The 17,152-nt window shown below is 38.5% G+C and overlaps 1 protein-coding gene across 4 annotated transcripts in view; it reads right to left on the bottom strand.

Moving 5' to 3' along the window:
* The window catches only part of C10H12orf50 (chromosome 10 C12orf50 homolog), a 39,934-nt gene that overhangs the window by 19,353 nt on the left and 3,429 nt on the right, over window positions 1-17,152 (bottom strand). For 3 of the 4 annotated variants that reach the window (XM_062202032.1, XM_062202033.1, XM_062202034.1), the window contains exons 3-5: window positions 15,300-15,419; window positions 14,828-14,948; window positions 975-1,133 (exon numbers count right to left, since the gene is read on the bottom strand). In XM_062202032.1, the coding sequence (XP_062058016.1) occupies window positions 975-1,133; window positions 14,828-14,948; window positions 15,300-15,311 (292 nt within the window). In that variant the 5' untranslated portion in view covers window positions 15,312-15,419. The remainder of the gene's footprint in view (window positions 1-974; window positions 1,134-14,827; window positions 14,949-15,299; window positions 15,420-17,152) is intronic. The other variant, XM_062202036.1, reaches the window with a different exon arrangement.

Raw genomic sequence — 17,152 nt, 5'->3', positions numbered from 1 at the left:
CTGGCGCCCCAACCGGGACTAGAACCTGGTGTGCCGGCGCCACAGGCGGAGGATTAGCCTATTGAGCTGCGGCGCTGGCCCAAATAGTGTTCTCATATATCAGGTTGGTCTTTTTTAATTCTTAAATTTAAGAATTTTGCATATTGGCAAATGTTTCCAACTGCTGCTACATTTTAAATACTAGTCAAGAGAAAAGAAATGACAAAGTATACGTTTGGTTATCTTGAAATGAGAAGCTGGAGGCACAGACTTAGGAATTAGGGTGGTGTTTGGAGGAGGATGTAGGCATGAGACATCTAGCCACAGAAGACAAAAAAGAGAACTAAATGGTCCTGTGTATTCCTAACTACAGAAATTATGGTGGCCTGTAGTCCACAGAAGGACATACTCAGAGCAAAGCACAGTGAATATTTTTTTTCTGCATGCTTATCTTGTATGTACGGACTGACTAGAACCACAGTGCTGTGATATACAGGAGAAAAATTATGGAGTAAGAGGCAAGACTTAGATCCTAGCTCTGTTCATCCTCTAACTGGGGACTGCCCAGGTAACCCACATTACAGTGCTTTATAAATCATCAATTTCAGTTGAAATCTCTTTAACTTCAAGGATTAATGTGAGGCAGATAGATGATTAATGGATAGGTAGATAAATAAGATGGACACATGTACACTTATGGATTTGATAGTTGTTATAAAGGGTGATTATTATTAGCTTCTCTACAAGCACTTGTACATATTTAACAAAATATTTGTCTCCCAGCCATCAAACAACAAAAACCTTCCATTCCAAATGATAAGCATATTTAGACACAAACAAATGAATACATAATGAATTAAACTTATTTAATAAAGTTAGAGTTACTTTCTGATAAATCTCTGCCTTATATAGTACATTATAAATCCCTAATAGTTAAAAAATTTTGTGAAAATACTGTGAAAGCAAACTGTAAATCTAAGAAAAGTTTCACTAACCATTTTGCTCCTCTCCTTCCTCCTCTTCTTCCTCAAAGTTAGTTTTTAAAACTAAAGGATGGTGAATTGGTCGAGATATATTCTCTTGAGGTTTCAGAGGTTCCTGACTCTGAGTCGGGGTTGGAATTCCTTCCTGACTTTCTTTCTGTAGTGTGACATCTACAGAGAAAATGCATCATTTCACTTCATTCAATATATATATGTATATATATATATACTTCATTCAATATATATATATATATTGAATGAGTATATTCAATAACCAACTGTTGATTTCCTAACTAATGGTATATTTTGTTAAAAGGTATCTCTTATTTTTGGAAACACAGTTAAAGTTTAAGCACAGTTAAAGCAACTTACAGTACCTGCAAATCATGGAAAAATATGTTAGTTCACAGACTGTGGATAGAAATTATAATCATGACTTGGGATTTCACAACTTTTGATATATAGATAGTCTCTGATTTAATGATCATTCGAATTTATGATGGGACATAAGCAATACCCATTCAATGGAAACCATTTATTGAATTTTAATCTCTTCCCATGCTAGTGACATGCAGTAGATACTCTCTTGTAATGCTGGGCTGCAGCAGTGAGGCAGCTCCAAGTCAGCCACATGATTACCAGGGTAAACAGCCAAGACTCTACCACTTGCAATGTTGCTAAACTATGATGTTGAGGTGGTTAGCATAGTAAATGCATTTTTTTTGACAGGCAGAGTGGACAGTGAGAGAGAGAAAGAGAGAGAGACAGAGAGAAAGGTCTTCCTTTTGCCGTTGGTTCACCCTCCAATGGCTGCCACGCCCAGCGCGCTGCAGTCAGCACATCGCGCTGATCCAAAGCCAGGAGCCAGGTGCTTTTCCTAGTCTCCCATGCAGGTGCAGGGCCCAACAACTTGGGCCATCCTCCACTGCACTCCCGGGCCACAGCAGAGAGCTGGCCTGGAAGAGGGGCAACCGGGACAGAATCTGGCGCCCCGACAGGGACTAGAACCTGGTGTGCCAGTGCCACAGGTGGTGCCTATTGAGCCAGGGCGCTGGACAGTAAATGCATTTTTAACTTACAATATTTTCAACTTAAAATGGATTTATTGGTATGTAACCCATGATAAGTCAAGGAGCATCTGTATATGCAAGCACAACTATTCTTACATTGGATCTGTGAGTTAAGAATGATGGTACTGGGGCTGAAACCGAGGGATATCAGGATAAGCCACCACTTGTGATCACAGCATCCCATACTGCAGTACCAGTTCAAGGCTCAGCTGCTCCATATCCTATCCAGCTTCCTGCCAATGTACCTAGGAAGGCAGTGGTAGATGGCCCGCCCAAATACTGGGGCCCCCACCACCCATGTTGGAGACCAGGATGGAGTTCATGACTCCTGGCTTCAGCCTACTCCAGACTTCACTGTTATGGACACTGGGGGAGTGAGCTAGTGGATGGAAGATCTCGCCCCACCTCCATCCTTACACCTTTAAAACAAATAGATAAATCTTAAAAAAAAAAAAAAAAAAGCAAAACAAAACCAGTAATTGTAGTAATCACATCACAATGATGAACAGGTAAAATCACATAAGGCAAGCCTTATAATGACAACGTATGTATGTCCAAAGGAAGAAAAGAGCCAATGACTTCAATTATCTGTAGCCCAGGGGTGATTCCTTAGAAGTCAAAAGAATGGTGCTCTCATATTTGTCTACTGGCCATGCACTGGTCAGACTGGCTAAAACTCTTAAGACATATTCAAATGCCCTTTATCCTGAAAAACTAGCAAATAATCTTTATTGGCTTCTATTATTGTTTTAATCTTCTATCATTACTAATCTAACTCCTTTTGTTCTCTAAGCCCATGATTATCACATCTGGCTAATTATCAGAATTTCTTAGCTTCTGATTCAGCAAGTAGAGATTAAAGGCTAGAAATCTGATACTTTTTAAAAAATATTTTTCTTTTAATACATTTTATTTATGTATTTATATTCATTTGTTTGTTTTTATTTATTATTTTTATTTTTAATTATTTTATTTATTTGAAAGAGGTACGGAGAGAAACCAATGACTTAATTCAAGGATCATCTAAGTGGGATACTGGGTTATGGGAAGCTTTTTGCTGGGTACAACATTCCACTATTTTGAAAGTAATCAATCCATTCTAGATCCTCAACATCCATATGTATTCCAACCCCTGCCCCCTTCACCTATGCCTCAAAATTGGCTTACCTGAGAATAGAACCAAGTCCATAACAGCCTTTTCTATTGTTTACAAAACAAAGTCCAATCCTTAACAATGCCGAAATTTACCACATACCATATTCCCCCCAAAAAAATTCTTCCTTACTGATCAACCAAATTATCAGGAACCCTTTCCCCATTACCTTAATTTACACACATTTCTGCCAGGAGAAAATCAGGTATGGTAGTGTTAGACCTGAGCCTGGATCAAGGTGTAACTATTTTAAATTAGGCCTCCATCTTGTAACTTGGGTCTGACCAGGCCCTGAACCCTAAGCCAGAAGCTACTAAAAGTAAATAAATGAACTCCCCTTGCGATAAACTCTCCTAGCAACAGCCAAATAGCAGATAACAAAGAAATACCTAGAGTTCCTGGTATCTTCTCAGGGCAGATAAGGTGATTGATAGCTACCCAAGACCCTGCAGTTTGGTACATACACCCCATCAGCTCGGACCCTATGCTTCAGCCAATCAATTCAAAAGGCATCAACCCCAAAGCCATCCAACCACCTTTAGTAGGTCCGCTCCCGCCACTGGATGCACTAATCAATTCTAAGAGATGTCCTTTGAATTTCCCGCGGGATGAGATTATTTGCTAAATGGTACCATGATGTATAGAATGTCTCTGAAAACCCTATAAAAACCCTGTTAACTGAAGGGTCAGGGCTCTCAATTCAGACCCGCTGCGTCGGTGTTGATTGAGAGTCCAGGCCCGGACCTACAATAAAACTCTCGTGTGCTTTACAGCGGTATCGGCTCTTTGGTTGTCTTTGGGGACAACTGAACTGGGCATAACAGTAGAATAATGCTCCCCCATCCCAGGAGGACATGCCCTAATCCCCACAGACTGTGGACATGCTGTGTTTCCCATATAACATGTGAGAAAGGGAAGTGAAGTTTTCAAATGGAACTAAATTTTCTAATCAGCTCAGTTTAAAATTCACAGATCATCCTAGATTTTCCATGTAGACTGAAGATTGAAGATAACCAAAGGGTTTTTTTTTTTTTTTTTTTAAGTGGGGGAGAAACACAAATGAGTCAGTTGAAAGAGATGTGAGAATGAAGAGAATGAAATTGATGTCACAAGAATTCAACTGGCCGTTGCTGACTTTGAAAATGGGGGAAAGGAGACATGAGCTAAGCAAGACAGATGGCTTCACGGAACTGGAAAAGGCAAGAAAATAGATTCTTTCCCAGAGGCTCCAGAAGGAAATAGCCCTAACAACCCTTTAACTTTAATCCAGAGAGATCTATGTCAAATTTGTAACCTATAGAACTACAAGATAATGAACTTTAATTGTTGCTTTGTGGTAATTTGTTCTGGCAGTAACAGAAAATGAATACATAGAGCATTAGAAAAAGTGTCACTAGGGTCGGTCCATGTTGGATCGTTCTGAATTCAAATGTGTAGTAGTGCATAGCAGTAATTAATATTTAACGAGCTTTCCTTTATTCCATTTCTGGATTATTGTTGAAGTATCCACCACTTTTGAGGGAAAATCTCTTGGCATCAATGAAAAAAGAACACTAGTAAGAAACTGAAGGAAAAACATAGCTTTAAGCACAAAGCTTTTTAGTTATTCTCAGTGTACACATATATTCCCAAGACTTGTTATTATCTGGAAAGAAAATCTTCACTAAACATTCAAAAAACTAAATGTTTTCAAAACTTTATTGAAATATGACTCACATACTATACAATCCACCCATTTAAGTTTGCAATTTGATGGTCTTTAATATATTCAAGAGTTGTGCAATCATCACTATGATTAATTTTAGAACATTTGATCGATTTGAAAAAGAAACCCCACAACCCCACATTCATTAGCATTTACTCCTAATTCTTCTCAACTCCCTTTATCCTATAGAAAAATTCATGCTTTTTTCCAGACTGACCTATTTTGAATATTTCATATAAATGGAGTCATACATTATGTAATCTTTTGTAAGTGACTTCTTCCACTTATCATATTTTCTTTTTTAAAAAAAAGATGTATTTACTTATTTGAAAGTCAGAGTTACACAGAGAGAGGAGAGGCAGAGAGAGAGAGGTCTTCCATCCAATGGTTCACTCCCCAGTTGGCCACAACTGCACCAATCCAAAGCTAGAAGCCAGGGCCCAAGGACTTGGGCCATCTTCCACTGCTTTCCCAGGCAATAGCAGAGAGCTTAATTGAAAGAGGAGTAGCTGGGACTAGAACTGGCTCCCACATGGGATGCCAGTGCTTCAGGACAGGGTGCTAAGCGTTAACCCACTGAGCCACAGCGCTGGCCCCATACTTACCATATTTTCAAGGTTCACCCCTGCTGTTGCATGTAACAGTGCTTTATTCTTTTTTATAGCTAAACAGAATTCCATTGTATTAAATACATTTTATGTATCCATTTATTGGAGGATAGACAGTTTTTTCCACATTCTGTTTACAATGTTGATGTAAACATTTACCTACAAATGATGTAAACATTTGTGTATATATTTTTACATCTCTCGGGTTTATATCTAAAATGGAATTACTGGGATCTATAAAGACTCCATGTTTAACCTTTTAAGGAATAGCCAAAACATCTTTCAAAGTGGCTTCACCATTTTATACTCCCAACTATAGTGTATGAAAATTCTAAGTTTCCTATATCTTTGACAAAATTGATCCTTTAAATTTAAAAAAAAGTAATCAAATAATTTTGCTGGATGTGAAATAGTATCTCTCTTAGTTTTAATTTACATTTCTCTAATGCCTAATGAATGATAATTGGCTTTTCACATGCTTATTGGCTATTTTATATCTTCTTTGATAAATATTCAGGTACCTTGATCATATTGTAATGGGGTTGTCTTTACATTGAGTTGTAAGAGTTCTTAACATATTTTTGATACAGGTCATTTATCAGATATATGATCTGCAAATATTTTCTCCCATTCTGTGGGTGGATTTTATCTTTCTTGATGGGAATTCTTTGAAACACACAAGTTTCTAATTTTGAAGTCCAAGCCATTTTTTCTTTTGCTGTTTATCATTTACGTGTCATATCTAAGAAAGTTTTGTATCAACTAAGGTTTCTTTTAAGTGTTTTATAATTTTGGTCTTTATTTAATTATTTGATACATTTTGAGTTAATTTTTGTACATGATATTAAGAAGAAGTTTATCTTAATTACTTTGTTCTGTCAATCTGGTTTTTACATCATTATTTGTTGAAAATACTATTATTTCCCTTATTGAATGGTCCATGCAATTTTATTGAAAACTGATGGAGCAAAAATTAATTCATACCAAGGTTTATATCTGAGCTCTCAACTCTATAAAAATGATCTATATATTTATTATTATTCTAGTATCAGGTAGTTTTGTTTCCTATAGATTTATAATAATTGATAGGTTTTCTCATCAATAAGCATGAGTCACTACTATGATTCTTCTGAATTTACATATAAATTTTAGAATCTGTCAATTTCTTCAAATCTCAGTTGAGATTTTGCTGTGGGTTGCATTGAAGAGTCTGTCATATGAACAATTTTAACGTCAATTCAAAAACAAGGATATATTTCTATTCTTTAATTTCTTTCAACATTCACTCATAGCTTTCAGAGTGTAAGTTCTGCACTTATTTTGTTAAATAAATTTCTAAGTATTTCATCCTTTTGTATGCTATTATGTTAAATTTTTAAAATTTCATTTTCAAATTGTTCATTGTGTACAGAAATACAATCAATCATTGTACATTGATCTTGCACCTTGCAACTTTGCAGCACTTAGTTGTTATAAATAGATTTTAGTGGAAACTGACCATAAAGGGAATATTTGCTTCATGGCAAATGCAAATGCTACAAACCAGGGCTGGCTAATTGTTCCCCTGTTTGCTTTCTGGAGGTCTGTGTGAGAGATATAAAGGGCAGCCAGTTTTTAACAGTACAACACAGCTTACAACCAAATGAGTCTCTAGATATATCATTTAGCTATTTTTTAAATTTTGAGAGGCAGACACACATATATACATACACACACAGAAAGAGAGAGAGGGAGAGACACTGAGTGACCTCCCATCCACTGTTTCACACCCAAATGTTAAACAAACATTAAACCTGGAGAAGTGGTAGTTGAGCACTTGCCTTCTTTGTTTTGCTTTGTACTTCTGTGTGCACTATGAACCTTGGTTGAGAATAGACAGTGTCCATTCGGAGAAAGTCTCCCAACCAAACATAAATTTTTCCAAGGGTCACTATTCCATGCATTACAGCATTTACTCAACCCCTCTCTTCCTTTCTCAAAGGGAAAAGAACTGAGATACTTTCCTTCTTAGAACCATTGTTAATTGTCCTACTGTGTGTCTTTACTCTTTACACAAAAAATTAGTCTGTGTTGCAGAGACTCAACTATGTAAGTCTAAGTGTTTAATGACTGAAAAATCATTTACTAAAAACTGAAATTCTAGAAATTTACTAGAAAATGGTTTTTCAAGATCTAGAATTAAAAGCAGGTAAAGCACACATATTCTTTTAGGCTAGATATTCTAAAGAGAGAGCTGATTGACATAGAGTGGCTATATAATCGATGGTTCAAGGTACTACTAAAACAATGATTCAGCATGAATAAAAATCAAAGTATCTCATATACAGAATAATATGGCAACTACTCAAGAAGAGAAGAGTGGTTGATCCAACTACTGAGCTACTGTTTTTTGGAACAAAGTTTCCCATAGCAAAATTTAAGTAGTTTTTAAAAACAGTTTGTCTACCAGAGTACACTAAACTTTAATATATACCATGGAAGGAAGAATAAATATTTACTACACATGCTTACAAAGAAAATATGAAATGTACTCAGAAATGCCTAGGGAGTCTTTAATTTATAGTAAATATCAACTGAATTATGTTTTTCATCATTCTCAATTGGTTTGCCAGGTGTTTGCTTTTTTTTTTAATTATTTATTTTTTTGACAGGCAGAGTGGACAGTGAGAGAGAGAGACAGAGAGACAAGTCTTCCTTTGCCATTGGTTCACCCTCCAATGGCCACCAAGGCCGATGTGCTGCGGCCAGCGCACCGCGCTGAACCGAAGCCAGGAGCCAGGTGCTTCTCCTGGTCTCCCATGGGGTGCATGGCCCAAGCACTTGGGCCATCCTCCACTGCCCTCCCGGGCTACAGCAGAGAGCTGGTCTGGAAGAGGGGCAACCGGGACAGAATCCGGCGCCCCGAGCGGGACTAGAACCTGGTGTGCCAGCGCCGCAAGCGGAGGATTAGCCTAGTGAGCTGCAGCGCCAGCCAGGTATTTGCTTTTAAACTTACAGATGATTGGCCGGCGCTGTGGCTCACTAGGCTAATCCTCCGCCTTGCAACGCCGGCACACCGGGTTCTAGTCCCGGTCGGGGCACCGATCCTGTCCCGGTTGCCCCTCTTCCAGGCCAGCTCTCTGCTGTGGCTAGGGAGTGCAGTGGAGGATGGCCCAAGTGCTTGGGTCCTGCACCCCATGGGAGACCAGGAGAAGCACCTGGCTCCTGCCATCGGATCAGCGTGGTGCGCCGGCCGCAGCGTGCCAACCGCGGCGGCCATTGGAGGGTGAACCAACGGCAAAAGGAAGACCTTTCTCTCTGTCTCTCTCTCACTGTCCACTCTGCCTGTCAAAAAAAAAAAAAACAAAACTTACAGATGATGACCACAGGAATTAGTCTGCCTTAAAAATCTATGATGTAGCAAACTTTAAATCTCTTTCAAGAGTCCAAAACCTTTTTTGAATTCATAGCAGGTTAAAGTTTAAATTGCAAAAGTCTAACTGGCAGTTCCATACTCCCAGACAAAAAATGCAGGATTACTGATAATTGCACTTACTGCTTAAAAATAACATACAATGACAAGTGAAAAATTGCTTTTGGCAAGCACCTCATACAGGAGGAACACAGGTGATGATTTAGACAGTGTTGCTGTGGCTCCAATTCACAAAATTAACGTGGAATACGGACTATGTGGAAGGGTCTCATTTAGTCAAGCAGGACTCTACTTTTACAGGTTGTACATTTAAATATCTAAATTTTATCTTATTTTAGCCCAAGAGACAACATTACACACATATTGCTCAAAGTTCTGGATGAACTGACACTTAGCTAGCTGTAGCAAAATAACTGCAATAATCCTATATGGAATTTATCAGTGAATCATGTGTACTTGAACATAAAAAAGTGGTTTTACACACTAAGGTACCACTTTACAACTTAATCTTTGCCTAAAAAGTGAAAACTTTGGGGTTCCTGTCTTGATTATTATTATTATGATTATTATTCTTGTTGAATAGATGTTTCTGGTAGTAGTGTAAGAAATATTAGGGTCTACTAAGGATCAAACTATTCCTTCTGAGGTACTGAAATACACATTCGAACTGAGTTTAGTAGCTACTATCATTTGTCTTCCTCCAAAAGATTCATATATTAGATGCTTGGTCCTCAGAGCAACAATATTGAGGTGGTGGCACTTTTAAGAGATGGGGCCTACTGGAAGGTGATTAGGTCATGGGGGCTTCACTGTCATGAATGGATTATTGCTGTCTCATGAGAGTAGGTCATGTCTTTTGGATTGGGAATGGATTAGTGACCATGTTAGATGCTTCGGGATTCTTGTTTACAGAATAAATCACTTTTACTTTTAAGGGGTTTTCATTCTCTACAGAAGAGTCAGGCAACACACAATGGATATACAAAAGAAATAAATAGTGCTGTATTTCAGAAAATGACAGATGATATAGAAAAAAATGTAGAGCAAAGCAAGCATGATTATAAGAGGACAGTGAGGAGGTAAGAAGGCTGACTACATTTCAAATACAGTGCTCAGAGTTGACTTTATTAAAAGGTGATATTTCAATAAGGTTTTGAAGAGGTAAAGGAGTCAGCCATACAAGAGAACATTTTGTGCAAAGCCTCAAAAGCTAACATTCTAAGCTATTCTAGGAAAAGCAAGGAGACTTATTGGTTGGAATAGAGCAAATGTCAGAAATTCAAGGAGTTTCCAGAGCCTCAGATTCAGCAGAGCCTCTTTTTTCATTCCTTTTTAGGACTCTGACTTCTCTAAATGAAATGAAAAGTTACTGAAGGATTTTGAGTGGCAAGATGACATTTATGTATAAAGAGTATCACTCTGTTTACTGTAATTTGATTAGACATAGAAGGACAATAAATGAAGTAGGGTAATCAGTTAGAAGGTTACTGTACTAAACCTTAGGCCGGCGCCGTGGCTCAACAGGTTAATCCTCCGCCTGGCGGCGCCGGCACACCGGGTTCTAGTCCCAGTCGGGGCACCGGATTCTGTCCCGGTGGCCCCTCTTCCAGGCCAGCTCTCTGCTGTGGCCAGGGAGTGCAGTGGAGAATGGCTCAAGTGCTTGGGTCCTGCACCCCATGGGAGACCAGGATAAGCCCCTGGCTCCTGCCATCGGAACAGCATGGTGCGCTGGCTGCAGCGCACCTACCGCGGCAGCCATTGGAGGGTGAACCAACGGCAAAAGGAAGACCTTTCTTTCTGTCTCTCTCTCTCACTGTCCACTCTATCTGTCAAAAAGTAAAAAAAAAAAAAAAAAAAAAAAAAAAGGAAGGTTACTGTACTAATCCTGTGGTGAGTTGACAATGGTGGCTTGCCCCATGTAATTATAGAAATGATGAGAAAAGTCAGATTCTAGATATATTAGGATGGTAGAGTTAAGACTCCTGTAGTATTTGAGAGAAATAGAGAATCTGAAGAGAATTCAGATGACCTGAGCAGCTGGAATTGCCATCAAAATAAGAAAGGAGGAGTAGCAGCTGGCTTCAGGTAAGCTGCTAGTTGGGAAACCCATGTCCTGTGTTGGTGTACCTGGGTTCACTTCCTGCTCCAGCTTCTGATTCCAGCTTCCTGCTAATACAAGCTTAGGAAACAGAAGTAACAGCTAAAATGGTTGAGTTCCTGCTACTCATGTGGGAGACCTGGACTGAGTTCCAGTCTCCTAGCTTCAGGACCCTAGTCATTGCTGACATTTGGGTTGTATACCAGTGGATGTGGATGCTCTTTCTCTCAAATAAATAAAATACTTTTTAAAAAATGAAATAGAAAGTGCTATGATGCAGGAAGTTTAAGAATATGGGGATAAAATCATGAGTTCCATTTTAACCATGTTAGATGTGAAACATCTATTAGTCAAATTAAGAGTTCAATTCAGAAGTTAAATGTAGGGGTCTGAAGTTTAAGAGAGATAAGTCTGGAACAGATATATAAATTTGAGTGTCAATGACATATGATAATATTCAAAACCACAGGGTGTTTGAGATTACCAAGGAAGCAGACAGAGAAAGAGATTCAAATCTAACTCTTAGAACATTATGTATCTAAGAGGTCGGTAGAAACAAAAAAACTCAGCAAGGGAGAGTGGTAGGAAGGGAGGAGGAAAATGAAGAGTATGTTGACCTGGAAGCCAGGTAAGTAAATTACATCAAGAAGGGAGGGATGATCGACGTGTCAAGTCCTATCAATAGTTGAAGTCATTATCAAGACTGAGAATTGATCATTGGATTTTACAATTTCCATATTACTGGTGGAAGGGTCTAAAAAGCCAGATATTCATGGAATTCAGAAAGACTAGGCAGGGCTGGCACTGTGGAGACGCCAGGTAAGCTGCCGCCTGCAGGGCCAGCATACCATATAGGCATTGGTTCATGTCCCAGCTGCTCCATTTCCAAACCAGCTCCCTGCTAATGCATCTGGGAAAGCAGCAGCAGATGACCCATGTGCCCCTGTAACCATGTGAGAAACCCAGAAGCAGCTCCCAGCTTCTGGCTTTGGCCTGGACCAGTTCCAGCCATTAGGGCCATTTGGGGAGTAAACCAGTAGATGGAAGATCTCTCTCTGCCTCTCCTCTCTCTCTTTCTAACTCTGCCTTTCAAATAAATAAATAAATCTTTAAAAAAATAAATCAAAGACTGAGAAAGGAGCATTTGGTGATAGCAAGAAAAAATAACCATTTTGAGGACTGTTACTGCCCATGGGGAAAAAAATAGAGTGGTAGCTCATGAGAGAATAAATCAAGAGAAGAAGGTAAGAATATTTTTTAGCAATTTGACAGGTAAATGCATGCTTATAAGCTGAAACAGATGATTTGAGTGAAACATGTAGGAGAAAAAGCAAAAAAAAGTATTGAATCAATATCCTTGAATACACAATAAAGGATAATATCTGGTTACCAAGTGGAAGAGTTAAGCTTTAGATAGGAGTATACTTTCAACTTCAAGAAGAGTGGAGAAGATACTAATATAGTTAACTGCTAGTAGGTTGGTAGGTGAAATGATAGAATTATGGAAGTTTTCATTAAATGTGCCTCAGTAAAATACATGGTCATCATTCTCAGTGGAGCAAAAGGAGATGTTACAAGTTTAAAGAGAGGAAGAAGATATAATATTCTAAGAGAACAGGGATGAACTGGTGGAGTCTCATGTAGTATCATTGGCAGTCAATATTAAAGGCCCATTTGAGGTTTGTCACTCATGAATTTTATCCAGTCAGCATAGTTGTGTATCTTTCTGCAGTTATGTTCAACTGTAATGAACATGTAAGCACAAGTAAAGAGTTGTTCTTGGGGCCGGTGCTGTGGTATAGTGGGTAAAGCCACCACTTGCAATACTGGCATCCCATATGGGTGCCAGTTCAAGTCCTGGCTGCTTCACTTCCAATCCAGCTCTGCTATGGCCTGGGGAAGTAATAGAAAATGGCCCAAGTCCTTGGGCCCCTGCACTTGCATGGGGGACCCAGAAAAAGCTCCTGGTTCCTGGCTTCAGATCGGTGCAGTTCCAGTCGTTGCAACCATCTAGGGAGTGACCCAGAGAATGGAAGATCTCTCTTTCTCTCTCTGCCTCTGCCTCTCTGTAATTCTGCCTTTCAAATAAATAAATCTTAAAAAAAAAAAAAAGAGTTGTGCTTAACCACTGTGATGGTTACGTAAATACATTGAAGCCAGAGTGGAGAGAAAATAAAGTGTATGTATGTGTATGTGTATGTGTGTGTGAGAGAGAAAGAGAGAGAGAAAGAGAGAGAAAGTGAATGACAGATCAACTAATAAAGGTGGAAACAAGACATCAAAGGGGTGAGGGATTGTGGAATTATTGTAGAACCAATGGGTTGGAGGGTTCAGTGGGTTTGAAGCATTAGGTGAGGATTATAGATTCAATGAAATAGGAAAATAGGCCAGAAAATGAGATAAAATGAAACTGAAGTCACAGCATGAGGGATGATAACTACCATTCAGAGCATGACTAAAAGTGAATGATAGAAATGGGGGAAGTGTAAAATCAATGGAAGAACTGAGTTCAAGAAAATGAGAAGCTGGGGTCAGCGCTGTGGCACAGTGGGTTAACGCCCTGGCCTGAAGTGCCAGCATCTCATATGGGCACTGGTTGGAGAACTGGCTGCTCCACTTCTGATTCAGCTCTTTGCTATGGCCTGGGAAGTAGAAGAAGATGGCCCAAGTCCTTGGGCCTCTGCACCTGAGTGGGAGACCTGGAAGAAGCTCCTGGCTCCCAGCTTTGGATCAGCACAGCTCCAGCTGTTATGGCCAACTGGGGAGTGAACCATTGGATGGAGGACTTTCTTTCTCTCTCTCTCTCTCTCTCTCTCTCTCCCTCCCTCCCTCCCTCCCTCCCTCTCTCTGCCTCTTCTCTCTCTGTGTAACTCTGACTTTCAAATAAATAAATAAATCTTTAAAAAAAAGAAAATGAGAAACTAAGATAATAAGCTAGCTATATATTTATATATTGAAATTACCAAGAATTGACACAGGAGTACTGCTATAGGGATGATGAGCCAGGAGATTACAGTATTAAAAAACAAGGAGAAGGGACCTAAAGATGGATATAGACAAAAGCAAAGAAAAAAGAAGAAAAAAAAAAACACCGATAAAAAAAAAAGCTAAAAAACTAAGAGGTGTTGACATTACAGTCAAGCTGGATGACTTTACTAGAAGTACCAAAGAACAGTCTGAAATTGGCAGTGAGGATCAAGGAAATCGCTCATCTCACCTGCAGACCCAAGACGGGAGAAAAACAGCCATCACATGGGAGACCTGCAGAAAGTATGGCGTCTTTCACACATTAGAGTCTCGGTATCATCGCACTGAATTATGCCAAAGCTTCTGTAGCAAAGACACTGCATTTTCTCCACATTTGGAGTCAACCACAACAAATTCCCTCTCTATCAGAAGCAGAAGTATGTAATCCAGAATATGACCTAGCTTTCTCCAACCAGAGACAGGTGTTGGAATAGTCAGACAGCATCAGAGAAGCTGCGACCTCTGAGCTTGACCACAGTTGTGTAATGCTTTGTTGAGACAGTCTCCCACTTAATGAAGTCAGTAGTCATCTCACTTTTCAGATGAATAAAATACATTTTAGACACACACAGTCACAGAAATTTAACTTGTTCCTGTTCATTTAGTCTTGTTAGCTACTTAATGATTAATTCTGAGCTTCATTTGTATTCTTGATAAAAATTACCCCAGTTCACCCATTGTCTATCGAACTGTAATAGTCATCTTGTCATACTTTACTCACTAATTCTATGCTGCTATTCCAAAATCAGTTGCTGATATGATGTATTCATGTTATTTTAAAAATATACTTACTGCTACTTGGTGGTAAAAACAATCCATTGATATTTCGAGGTTTGCTGTGATAAAAGATGCAACTGATCTTCACACAACCAAGAGGCTGAGTTTCCCAGAAGCATGAAATGCTACAGTTTTGCTATACAAAGAAGGTGGAGAAAAACATAATGATTAGATGGCATATTCACAATAAATACAATGTGTACAACATGTACAATAAAACACAATGTGACAAAAGCAATTACAATTACAGATTTAGGATCATGTGTGTCCTCTGGTTTTCAATTTTCTAAGCTACACTATTTAAAAGATGTAACAGATATTTATAGGTTATATTCCTTCATTTTAAAAAATAACAAGTAGAATAAAGTGAAGAATGTCTAAAATTAAATAATGGGAGAAAGAATAATTTCTTTCCTATGGTTTTGTGGAAGAAATTCAATACTGTTGAAGAGGGATGCTTTTAAATAATGATGCTGAGTAATTCTACCTGCATCTCCATGTGTCTAAATCTGCAAAGCGGATCTAAACATTTTTTCTCTCTCCATAATGAGCACACAGTATCACTGCCAAGAGCCTTTTCACAGTGTCGGAATCGGCACTGGGAGCCCTAAAAGAAAAGAGTAAAAAGTGTAGAAAACTCAATATATTATTACATTAGTGTTCAATAACAATAAACTGATAGAGAAAATATTAGCAGATAAAATTATAATCATAAAATACACCCTACTAATCTAAGATTATATGTCTATACTTTGGCAATTAGTCTAATTTTGGTGAGAAAGTGGTAACATAATGTAATGATTAAATAGTATTACATACCACAAGTCACTGATAAAATGATACTTTTTGTTATCAGTTAACCCATGTGGTTCTTTAAGAAAACACAAGAAATCAACAATGTCCTTGATCACAATCCAATGTCAGAATAATCTAATTTCTCCTTCTGAAGAAAGTCAGACAAAATTGTTAAGACTCACTAGCCATATTCTAATTGTGAAGATGATCTCTATTAATCATTTTTTATTTTTAATTTAATTTTATTATTATTTTTTTGACAGGCAAAGTTAGACAGTGAGAGAGACAAAGAGACAGAGAAAAAGGGTCTTCCTTCCATTGGTTCACCACCCAAATGGCCGCTATGGCCGGCGCGCTACGCCAATCCGAAGCCAGGAGCCAGGTGCTTCCTCCTGGTCTCCCATGCAGGTGCAGGGCCCAAGGACTTGGGCCATCCTGCACCGCCTTCCCGGGCCAAAGCAGAGAGCTGGACTGGAAGAGGAGAAACTGGGACAGAACCTGGTGCCCCAACCAGGACTAGAATCTGGGATGCTGGCACTGCAGGCGGAGGATTGGCCAAGTGAGCCGCGGCACCAGCCATCTATTAATCATTTTTTTAAAAGATAATTTGCTTTTTTAGTCTATGGAGATACTCAGTATGTTTATATTATGAAAGTGATTGGAGTTTAATTTTATGTCATTGTAAAATATTAAGTAATTATCACATTATACTACATTAAATATATGTCTGATGCCCTTGGCCTACAAAGATAAACATCTGTACAAAAAACACATGGGCATCTTTAAATACTAACAAAAACAGATGCAGATTATTTTAACTGGCTCCTAACGCTTTTTGTTAACTCATGCTCTTTCACTTACAGATTCCTAGATAAAAAATCTACAGACTACCTTTAACTATGTAATGAAAATGCCATTAAATTCTTCCCTCTTTTGAAACATGTTCCATGTTCCTTCATCTCCTACCTAATTCCATCATTACTCTCTCCCCCTTTTAAAGGTGCATTTCTGTATTCTCAAACTACACAGGAGTAGGAAGGGCCTTGAAGTCAGGTAAATCAGTATTTGAATCCTAGTTCCACTACTAGTTCATAGCAACAAAGATAGTGATCAGTTCATCCTCCTCTTTGCTTCATTTTCTTTATTTGTAAAAAAGGAATAAAACACAGTATTCAAATTCAGTATGTGAATCCTGGCTCTACTACCTGTCCATAGTAACAAGGTTAATAATTAGCTCATCTTCTCTGTGCCTCAGTTTCTTTATCTGTAAAAGGGAATAAAACAACACCCTTCTCATAGAATAGTTGTAAAAACTACATGAGATAAAGTACTATGATAGCTATTATTTTTATTCACTTAATTGCTTATTGAGAAATTTCTTCCCAATAGTCACTGTCCTAAGTACTTGATGATACAACGGTGAAACAGACAAAATTCTGTTCACCTGGAACATAAATTATACTATTATTTTTCATTCTGTGTTCAAAGAGGTTGAGTCCATTCAATATTCCTAGCAGAGAATAAACACATTGACCCAGACACATA

The sequence above is a fragment of the Lepus europaeus genome, chromosome 10 (genome assembly GCF_033115175.1).
Source record: "Lepus europaeus isolate LE1 chromosome 10, mLepTim1.pri, whole genome shotgun sequence".
In the NCBI taxonomy this organism is placed as follows: domain Eukaryota; kingdom Metazoa; phylum Chordata; class Mammalia; order Lagomorpha; family Leporidae; genus Lepus; species Lepus europaeus.
The sequence above is the reverse complement of the archived record's forward strand: the minus strand, read 5'-3'. Positions and strand labels throughout refer to the sequence as shown.